We start from the raw sequence: 11,216 nt of genomic DNA, 5'->3' as shown, positions 1-11,216 counted from the left end.
CAGTCTACAAGCAAGATAATTTTATGAATTCTCAAAGGTGCAAGGAAATTAATGTCAAAATTTATTCTCCTTAGAACGTCTTTCACATTCATCGAAACACTAACACACAGAAGCAACAAGTTTTCTTGAAACACACCTTAACCCCAAATTTTAATACCAACTTGAGAATTTTTTTTTGAAATTTCAGGTTTACGTTGAAACAACAAATTCAGATCTATTGTAACATGTACTAAGAGTTTTTGAAAACTTTTTCTTGCATCAAAGTGAAGAACCAGCTGAACACAGTATCTTACAGCTCTTACTATCAGTTAACGAACGTATATTTAAGTGACTGGGTTTAGGAACAGGTAAAAGAGCTTTTCCTCTGCAAGTTCAAGGTCTTTAGAAACACTTGCGATGCACAATGGCAGGACCAGACTCATCGTACTCCTGTTTGGAGATCCACATCTGTTGGAAAGTGGACAGGGAAGCCAAGATGGAACCTCCGATCCAGACAGAGTACTTCCTCTCTGGGGGAGCGATGATCTTGATCTTCATGGTAGATGGTGCTAAGGCTGTGATTTCCTTCTGCATTCGGTCAGCAATACCAGGGTACATGGTGGAACCACCAGAGAGGACAGTGTTGGCATACAGGTCCTTACGAATATCCACATCGCACTTCATGATGGAATTGTAGGTTGTCTCATGAATGCCAGAAGCTTCCATACCAAGGAAGGATGGCTGGAACATTGCCTCGGGGCACCTGAATCTCTCATTCCCAATGGTGATCACTTGTCCATCAGGAAGCTCATAGCTCTTCTCAAGGCTGGAGCTAGAAGCTGCAGTTTGCAGCTCCTGGTCAAAATCCAGGGCAACGTAACACAGCTTTTCTTTGATGTCACGGACAATTTCACGCTCAGCAGTTGTGGTGAAGGAGTAGCCGCGTTCAGTTAGGATCTTCATGAGGTAATCTGTTAGATCTCTGCCGGCTAAATCCAGACGCAGGATAGCATGGGGCAGGGCATAACCCTCATAGATAGGTACCGTGTGGCTTACACCATCACCGCTGTCCAAAACAATACCAGTGGTACGACCAGAGGCATACAGGGACAGCACGGCCTGGATGGCAACATACATGGCTGGGCAGTTGAAGGTCTCGAACATGATCTGTGTACACAAACAAATCGTCGTAATGTCCGTAAGTAGATGGGTGGATAAGTCTAAAGTTCTCACAATTTAGAACGCTTTTCCTCTCTGTTCACTACTCTCCCAGACCACAAAGTTTTCTGTCGATCGATTAATTTTCTTTTTTTATACTTGGCACTTATTTCTCTCTTTGAAACGCTAACTTAACATGAGAAATTATAGTTTTACTATGAATAAACACAAGAAAAAGCTAAACTTTAGAGCAGTAAAAAAGTCTATCAAGTCCTACATTCTAACTCCTAACGACGAAAAACAAAATAAAAAGAGTTAAACTTTTGGTCCGTATTCCAGATAAAGTGAGGAAAATACGCCAAAAGGGCAAAACAGCAAGATTTTCAGTAGTGGTCATGTAAGAGTTTTTAAAAACTTTTTCTGTTCGGTGTTAACGTCTAGCATGCACTTTTGTAGCCGATGTACCACATCCTCAGCGAGCCAAAAGCTAAATTTTGACAAAAAAGAACCCGAGTGGAAGTAGTTTGTTAAGGGGAAAGTAAGCTTTACAGGTTGCGTTGATTACCTGGGTCATTTTCTCCCTGTTTGCCTTGGGATTCAGAGGAGCTTCTGTCAGTAGAACGGGGTGTTCTTCGGGAGCAACTCGCAGTTCGTTGTAGAAGGTGTGATGCCAGATCTGTGAAAGAAACAAACTTACAGTAAGGACAGATGAACTTGCAGAATTTCGAGAGCTGTAATTTTTGTCGGGCATTTATAGCTTACCTTTTCCATGTCATCCCAGTTTGTGACAATTCCGTGTTCGATAGGATATTTCAGGGTCAGGATACCACGTTTGCTTTGAGCTTCATCGCCGACGTACGAATCTTTCTGGCCCATACCAACCATGACGCCTTGGTGACGAGGACGGCCTACAATCGACGGAAAAACCGCACGGGGAGCATCATCTCCAGCAAAACCGGCTTTGCACATACCGGAGCCATTGTCTACGACCAAAGCAGCAATATCATCGTCTGCCATTTCGAGTAAACAATCAGCGAAAGAACTCTGCCTATTTCTTGTGCTCGTTTGTGTCAAATGAACCTAGCCGACAAGCACGCTACGTAACACAGAATTACGTGCGGCAAATTGTCAATCATTCGACCAATTGCCCAGTTTATTACCTTATATGGTAATCTCTAAAGCCTAATTTGGTAATTGTTTTTCCTGGGCCATGTAATTGTGTTGGCTTACTTTTAGCGAAGAAAAGGCCTGGGAACAAGTAGAGAATCTTTTTCGCTTGTGGTATTTGCCGGTATTTGCCGAAAACGCGTACAATTTATATTTATCCACTTCATTCAAACATGACTATTAAACAAGGTTAATTGAAAAAAATTTTCTTTTTGTATCTTTAAGCACTAAGAAATCCATACAAAATTGAAATGTGGCATCATTCATGACTATTTCACATATTTATTTTGCGCCATTTATTTTACGGTACGCCTGTTTTCGCGCACGTGACAAGAACTTGGCCTTTATTTTATGAACAATTTACGGAATGAGTAAAGCAGAGAAACAAATTGAGCAATGCAATTCTCGTTCTTGAAGACCCGTATAACAGGAAAACTTAATTGAATTTGTTAGCTTTTATGGACGATTTTACAGCAAACAAGAGACTAGAGCTAGCCTTCACTTGTGCCGTTGGATTTGAAGCTACAGTCCTCTCAAAGTACCAAAAGAAAGAAAGAGCTTGGGATACCTGCAGAAATTCGCGACAAGAAAAAGAAATCGAACACCTGCCATTTCTGGACTTGTGGCCTCACGGCACAAGCAAAATTGGAAAAGTTTTTTTTGGCAAACTTAACATGAAAAAAGAACGGAAAGGTGAAGGTCGAGGGTGACCTCTCTTCAAAACCTTGAGCGGACAAACAGGACAAAGCATGATCTCTTCATGTTTATATTTCCTGCTCCCAGGACTTGAAGTAATGTAATCAGTGGCGGATTCAGGGGTAAAGGTTGATGTGGAGGGGAGGGGGAGGGGAGGCGGAGTGAGAGGGGGGTCCGAACTCAACCACCACCTCTCAAACCTGCATGAGTTTTTATTATTTTTAATGTTAATTTTATAAATTATTTCAAGGTGGATGGACGATTTATTTTTTATCTCCAATGTTTCATTTCAGTGAAATATCGGCTCGGGAAACTTAAGCCATTATCCGCCTCAGAAATTCGGATTATATTGTGGAAAAAAAAAAATCAGCGTTTTCCTTAAGGGCGATTTAGACGGTACGATTTTGCCTACGATTTGTCGCATGCGACACGCTTAGGCCATGCCTACAACACGAATCGCGTTGTGTAAATCAACCTACAACATCCTTACGACAGACGCACACAACACGAAAAATGTCGTAGGATAGTAAAACATGTTTTAAAATCCTACGACAATCGTAGGTAAAGGCAATGTTGAGTGGTGAAAGTTGTGTGCGATTTTTACATGACGCAAGCAGCGCGCGCTCTAGAAATCGCATGCGACAGTCGTAAGAGAAAATCGTACCGTCTAAATCGCCCTTTAGTGACACAACATCTCAAACTTTCGCAAAGCTGAAAAATTAATTCCTTTAGTTTTGGTGGTGCAAATGCGAAAAAACCCGGGTCAGCTAGTATTTTTTGGGAAAACAAACAACAGCTCGAAAAATATGTGCTATTGCGCAGTACAAGTACTATAAATAGTAAATATTAACGGCAGACTGATCCCAACGGCGGAGGTGACGAGCTTTCTCGGGGGCTGAACGAAAAAGTATTGTATTGTATTGTACTATAAATAGTAGCATGCACACAAAGATAATAGACAGATCAAACTGTGCTAAGTGTAGTTACACAAATTCAGTACCTTGGGAATGGAGGAAAACAGCCTTTTAATTATTTCGCTTTAATTTGATGTTCTCGATGACTACTCCTGATCGAGACAGTTCTCGGCCGAACATAAATGTGATGTTGCATTTTGAAACAGGCCGCTCGGCAACATGTTGTACACTGTAGCTACGCTGTTGAACGGAATATAACATGGCTCTTTTCCGTTCAGCAACGTGCAACACTTTGAAAGGCAAGAGAAAACATCGCACTCAGCATCATATGCATCTGCTGTAGGGGGTGCATGTATGGCAAGGTTTGTGAGTAGTCACAACCCTGTACCTGTGGTGCTCGGCCGTGTTCTGCTGTACATGTAGACTATTCTAATTTAACAGTCAGTTTTAAGACTACAAATGAAAGCTATTGAGCAGTGTTTTTCCTTTGGAGCTGTTTAATTAATCTTGAAGTGTGCCATCTAAATGAAAGAGATCTAACCGTAACAGTGAAATCTACATACAGTATACTAGTGATAAACACGGCGCTTTTGTCAAAAGAAGTCTAAAAAGAACAGACCAAGGGTGTTGCCGCGCCACTTAAAGGTCGGCACACACGAGGGGACTAGTCACAGGGACTTATTTCAGGGACTAGTCCTCTGTAGGGTTTACACGATGGGACGAGTCGCAGGGACTTTTCCCACGAACAGTTCACACGCAGGGACCAGCATAATTTGAGAGGACAAGTCCCGGGGACTTGTCCCACGCCGTGATTCAACCCATGTTTGAATTCGTGGGACAAATCGCGGGGACCAAATTCTGGTCCCTGCAACTAGATTTACGGATGAAAATGGATAGTTCACACGAAAGGACTTGGTCTGCGGGACTAGCCGCGGGGACAAGTCGCAGGGACTAGTCCCTTCGTGTGTGCCGACCTTAAATATTCACCTGCGGGTGTGTTGCTGCCACCCTTATTTCACACCATGACCTTGAGAGTGAATCACGTTTGCAATTTGCCGAAAACGCGATTGTAAATCTCCATGATATCATTCTTTCCCTGGCACAAGATCAAGCGTAAGACAAACTGACTGAGGTTTTGACTATTGGTGGGAGTTGATCAGAGAGGGGGGCTTTAATACATGTAAGTAGAGCCTTTTCCAAAACTTGCCAGACATCTCTCGTACGCACAAAAAAGTTGCACATTTGGCTTATGAGTATCGAGTTTTTATGACGTGCCGGTGGGCTCATGGAATTTAGGGGAGGGGGAGGGTGTGCTACTCATCAGTGTTTTAAGGGGGAACTTAACGTAAACGCCATTTTACCGCACTTGTTCACTTTTCAAGTAATCCAAAAACTCTATGTTCATCCCGTGAATCTATGTTGTGGGGTGTTTTGTGAATTTTTGGGTATAAAAGAGATAGTTTTTCTAGAAGGAGATAGTTTTTCTAGAAGGATTGGTTAAATTACGAGAAATAAGAAATATTGAAGAATTAGTGAAGTTTTAAAATTAGAATTTGTAGTTAATAATTAATAGACGGACACCAAGTTAGTCCACTAGCGTATAGCAACCTGGGGTGCTCTTGCGTGGGTATCAACTGTCTGTTAGTGTTCCAAAAATCATTTTCTTTCTTCTATCCCTTCTTAAAACCTCTTCAAATTTCATTCCAATTTAGGTTAAGTCCCTCCTTAAGCCGGGCGGGGGGGGGGGGGGGGGGGGTGTCACCTTAAAACGAGCTCAGTTGGAAGCGCAACCAATTTTTAATTAATCCGCTTGTAAACTTGTTTTCCTTTGGGGTTATCAAAATAAGAAAACAGAATTCAGAGCTGGGTTAATGGACAGAATTGCAGCTCATTTTGCTTTCTTCTTTAATACAGGCCTTTGTGAGTAATATCAGGGATGTGCATGCTTCCACTTGCATTCAAACTTGTGTATTCTCCGCACGTTCTCTATACGTTTCTTATGGTACTATTGGGGAGAATTTGTCTCAGCATCAAGGCATTGTAATCAGTACAGTTCTCGTGACATGTATTTGTTTGAACAAACAGTGGCTGGATTGCTTGCGGTGACAAAACGGAAATAAGATAAATACTCAAAATATTTATTTCTTAAATAAATTATTTTCTGTTTAATGACAAAATTAAACGCGAATATGTTCCTGGGATTCTCATAACCAAGACAAGAGGATTTACGGTATTTATAATCCTTTGGACACACAGTGCTGACATGACAGTGAGGTGTTGATCACGTGCAATCTGCACAAGAGCAAAGTACTAAAAAATGTTGAATTTCCTTAAATCGGCAGATATCATAAGCTGAAGTGATTTTCGATTTAAAATAACAAGAAAATGAAACAAATGCCTTAAAAGGTAGTCGGCGGAAATAGTATAAAGAAACACAAACAGAGGAAAAGGATTCCAGAGAAATTTCGCAACCACAAATTAGATAATCCTTGTAAATTGATTCTCAAGAAAGGAGCAAAGAGGGTCGAAACTGGAATGATCGCGACATGATCCTTGTTTGGCTGAATTCAGCCCCGGACGCCTTGGAATCGCAGAATGAGCGATCAGGATGTGTATAGGAAAATATTGAAGCTTTGGCATCCATATCTTTTCTGGGTATAGAGATTTTTAAATAAAATAATTGTCAAAATTTTGACGATCCCCGCGGCCACAAACAAACAAACGGACAAGCGTTGGAAATGACACCTCCCTCTTTCCTTGACCTTTTGGTTTGTTTGTCAGTAATTTTTGTTTTAAATCTCGAACTTGTATAGATTTAATAAAAAGTAAAATCCAATGATTCCTGTTTATTTTCTGACTGCACAGGAGTCGTGTAAACCAGTAAAAATAGAAAGATAAGTTTTAAAATTTATGCACGCCCTAATATGTCACCAGTAGGCTGGAAATTTTGGCGTTTGGTTTGGGATCGTGATTGTTGATGATGACCCTTGTTGACAGGTTTGTTGTTTTCAGTGTCGGCAGTCTCAAAGGGGTGGTTTGTGTTTTTGGTGCGAACATCGACGAAATTTCTGTTTTTGATGTATGATTTTCGCATTTTGACACGAAGGTGAAGTATACAACTAATCAGGAAATGGATTTAGCTTATTTTGTCGAGAATTGCCATTTCATGTTCAAGGTGTATTGAGCAATGACGTCACGGTTTTTCCGTCGCGCCCTGTGGACGTGGATGAACAGACTGCGCTAAATTTTGACCAAATTTGGTAACAATTTGTGTGCTATTGTTGTGTGACAGGTATAAATGACGCTGCTAAACCTTCACTCTTCCTATTTGCTCTGGGAGCGGAAAGTGTCGTTGTTGTATTCGTGATATTTCAGTGCCTCGGTACAACTCACTTTTCTAACTCACAATGGCCGATGAAGATGTTGCCGCTTTGGTTGTGGACAATGGCTCCGGTATGTGCAAAGCTGGTTTTGCTGGAGACGATGCTCCCCGAGCTGTTTTCCCGTCGATTGTAGGCCGTCCTCGTCACCAAGGCGTCATGGTTGGTATGGGCCAGAAAGATTCGTACGTCGGCGATGAAGCTCAAAGCAAACGTGGTATCCTGACCCTGAAATATCCCATCGAACACGGAATTGTCACAAACTGGGATGACATGGAAAAGGTATGTTACCATTGACCGGCGAATCGGTTCATATCTCGCTCAATCTCTGATCGATATGTCTCTTGCTTTACAGATCTGGCATCACACCTTCTACAACGAACTTCGCGTTGCTCCCGAAGAACACCCCGTTCTCCTGACAGAAGCTCCTTTGAATCCCAAGGCAAACAGGGAGAAAATGACCCAGGTATTTACTTTTCCCGCACGATATGGTTTTTGGAATAATTTTATACGAAAAGAGCCAGCGCCCCACCCCTTATCTAATATAGTACTCCGCCCACTTTGAAACGCGGAAAGCCGTGCTATTTTCACTACCATCTCGTCAATATTTGCAATAATTATATTGCTTTACAATTTGCTACCTATCAAACGTTTTGTTTAAGTTCCTGTATTTTTTGTGCTCTATTTAAAATCTTAGCGTTTGAAATTATTTCCGGGGCGGGTTGGGTCCTCCCTAAATCGAAGAGTTCGGCATTTCAGTAAGGACCTGAAAAATATTAATGTCGCAATCGGCGTTCGGAGATTTTCAGGTTAACGTACACTATTTTGTGTTGTACATTTGTAACCTTTTTTTTTTTTTATAATTGCGCCGCTTTAAACGTTATCAACAATAGTTTATCTAGTTTGGTCTCAGTTTCAGTTCGAGTGTGTGTTGACAGGCGTTTTTGAATTTGTTATGCCCGTAGACACTACGTTATCGGTTGTTAAATGTCGGCCTTAAATATTTTAAATTAATTTTCAATATTATATTAAAGTACCATGTTTGATTTATTTTTCAGATCATGTTTGAGACTTTCAACACCCCTGCCATGTATGTCGCCATCCAGGCTGTGCTGTCCCTGTATGCCTCTGGTCGTACCACTGGTATTGTTATGGACAGTGGTGATGGTGTAAGCCACACTGTACCCATCTATGAGGGTTATGCCCTGCCTCATGCCATCCTGCGTCTCGACTTGGCTGGTAGAGATCTCACTGACTACTTAATGAAGATCCTCACTGAGAGAGGCTACTCTTTCACCACCACAGCTGAGCGTGAGATTGTGCGTGACATCAAGGAGAAGCTGTGTTATGTCGCCCTTGACTTTGAACAGGAAATGACCACAGCAGCATCTAGCTCCAGTCTTGAGAAGAGCTATGAGCTTCCTGATGGTCAGGTTATCACCATTGGAAACGAGCGATTCCGCTGCCCAGAAGCCATGTTCCAGCCTGCCTTCCTTGGTATGGAGTCTGCTGGTATCCATGAGACCACTTACAACTCCATCATGAAGTGTGATGTTGACATCCGTAAGGATCTGTATGCCAACACTGTCCTCTCTGGTGGTTCCACCATGTACCCTGGTATTGCTGACCGAATGCAGAAGGAAATTGCTGCCCTTGCTCCACCAACTATGAAGATCAAGATCATCGCACCCCCAGAGCGCAAGTACTCTGTCTGGATCGGAGGTTCCATCTTGGCTTCCCTGTCCACTTTCCAGCAGATGTGGATCTCCAAACAGGAATATGACGAATCTGGTCCTGCAATTGTGCATCGCAAGTGCTTCTAAGTTTGAACTAAATGAACAGTTGCGTTTTGTCTAGCTAATTGGAAGAGCTAGCTGCACTTTGTGGTGTAGTGCAAAATCTGGAATGAACACTGACTTTCGAGAACGTGTAAATTTTTGTATAGAGTATGGTGATTATGTGAAAAACGTACAATGAACGTATGGCGGACACGAAAGGAGTTTTTTTTAAGTGTAAAATTCAAATAAAAACTCTGGTTTAACAATATTGGCGTGTTTGTCCTTGACTTTTTTTTTGGCTGGGGGGGGGGGGGGGGTACACTTTAGGGGCTTGAAAGTTTTTTGGAAAGTGCATGTTTCCCTCAATACTCTAGCAGCTTTTTTTCCCCAATTATTTTTGGGCAAGACTTTCATTTCTTGCGCGAAATGCTTCAGTTTTTTTCTAGGGTATTTCCCGTAAATTTTGTCTCCGCGAAAGGGTGCTTTTTTGGGGAGAATTCAACGGATCTGTGATCTCGGATCATGGTGCATCATAGGAACCGACGAATCCACTCTGGACAAGGATTCGTCAGTTCCCTTGATTATCAGGGTTCGTGCTACTCCTTGAAAAACCGTGGAATTTAATTTTAGTTTTCAATGGCACTTGAAAAGAAGAATTTTTGCTGAAAGTGTTTGAAATAATGAGAAACTCCTTGAATTTTGTTGGATGGGAAATATTGTAGGATCTTATCAAAGTAATTCAGGGATTGAGCGCAGATTTCAAAACGGGGGACAAATAATGTCAGGGGGAGCTTTTTTAAAGTTGCTATTGACCAATGAAAACATTTCGAAACAGTGCAAGACAAAGTAAACTTGCCTTGAACACTCCTTGAAAACTCAGTTTTTAGTGCTTGAATACTCCTTGAATTTTATGTCCAAAAACGAGCTCGGACTATGATGCCCCATGATACGAATGATCTAAGATCACAAATCCGTTTTTGGATTCTCCCATAAAAACGCACCCTCGAAAAACGAGAAATGAAAATGCCCGACAAAAGCTAGAAAAGAGTAACTCGAAGTAGAAATAGGTCGTGTGTGTGTTCGCCACATCCACGGTTGGAAAAAGATGGCGGCAAGACAATTTTAGATGCTAGGTTGAAGTTTTGTAACTTTTCTGTCGGTTTTTAGAGTCCTCGTACGCTGAAAATTATAGGTAAATGTCCGTAAGAACACATAAGGGAAACGGCTGAAAATAGCGATTTATTCACTGGATAAATTATAGAAACATCCGCTATCCGGGGGGGTGGGGGAGTACTCCTCGAAATTCCCAGTAGGGGTGTGCCGCCCTGTTCGCCAAATCCTGACCCCCATGATTCAGACCAAAACATGCCATTTTCCATACCCATTTCTAGACCTGGCTTGTAGTGCAATTAAAGGGGAAGTATCACGCAAATTTGCTGTCATTTCAAAACCCAAATATGTTTGTCTGTCAGCTCAAGTTTGTTATAAATTATCATCCCAGTGCAATAAAACTGTCGATTAGTGCATCTGACCAGAGACAGAGTAGGTCGGTATGGATTGAAACTTGAAAAATGTTAGGCTAATGTTTTTCAAGTTCTCGCATTTTTTGTTTCCAAAATGCGCTAGAACAGATCACAAGTTGTTCCTTTCAAGAATTGCAATGATTTCTTCCCTCTCGTCATTCTAGAATTATTTGGCAGCTGATTGAAGGTCTTATTTCATCATTTTTAACAAAAGATATGAAAAACCCCATGATACTTCCCCTTTAAGCCGGCGACACACCTAGCGATTTTATACGCCGATCGCGGCAAATTTGGTCGCCAGCGAAAATCGCATCAGTACCAGCGAAGTCAAGAATTGGTGAAAATTCACGTCGAATGATATATTATTATATATTATTACTTCTCTTTCTCTACTATTCTTTTGGAGTTCAGAAGACAAATATGTTCATACGCTCCCATGGCTCCCTTGAAAACCATACCCGATTTAAGACCACAATGGTCAAAATCTATGACTCAATTTTCTGCAAGGCTGCAGCATTTTCGTTTGCGGTCCTTTGCTTATCGCTTACTTCAAAATCTATACCCATTTTCAGACCAAAACGGCTCAAACACCATACTGTTCTCTTTGGAGCGGTGCATACC

The 11,216-nt window shown here is 41.6% G+C and overlaps 2 protein-coding genes across 2 annotated transcripts; one reads left to right on the top strand and one right to left on the bottom strand.

The window, feature by feature from the left end:
* Positions 1-46: 46 nt before the first annotated feature.
* Positions 47-2,245, bottom strand: LOC146487897 (actin-3). Its single transcript, XM_085124764.1, has 3 exons — positions 1,900-2,245; positions 1,703-1,813; positions 47-1,146 (listed from the first exon to the last, which is right to left on the bottom strand). The coding sequence occupies exons 1-3, from the start codon at positions 2,152-2,154 to the stop codon at positions 382-384; spliced, it is 1,131 nt and encodes a 376-aa protein (XP_084980890.1). The 5' UTR covers positions 2,155-2,245; the 3' UTR covers positions 47-381.
* Positions 2,246-7,233: 4,988 nt separating this feature from the next.
* Positions 7,234-9,340, top strand: LOC146487896 (actin, cytoplasmic-like). The gene is made up of 3 exons (XM_085124746.1): positions 7,234-7,576; positions 7,650-7,760; positions 8,353-9,340. Exons 1-3 carry the CDS (start codon positions 7,322-7,324, stop codon positions 9,115-9,117), a joined length of 1,131 nt encoding a protein of 376 aa, XP_084980872.1. The 5' UTR covers positions 7,234-7,321; the 3' UTR covers positions 9,118-9,340.
* The last annotated feature ends 1,876 nt before the right edge of the window (positions 9,341-11,216 follow it).

Source organism: Pavona decussata, unplaced genomic scaffold (genome assembly GCF_977016875.1).
Source record: "Pavona decussata unplaced genomic scaffold, jaPavDecu1.1 SCAFFOLD_12, whole genome shotgun sequence".
Classification (NCBI taxonomy): Eukaryota; Metazoa; Cnidaria; class Anthozoa; order Scleractinia; family Agariciidae; genus Pavona; species Pavona decussata.
Note: the sequence above shows the minus strand (reverse complement) of the source record. Positions and strands in the feature narration are given on the sequence as shown.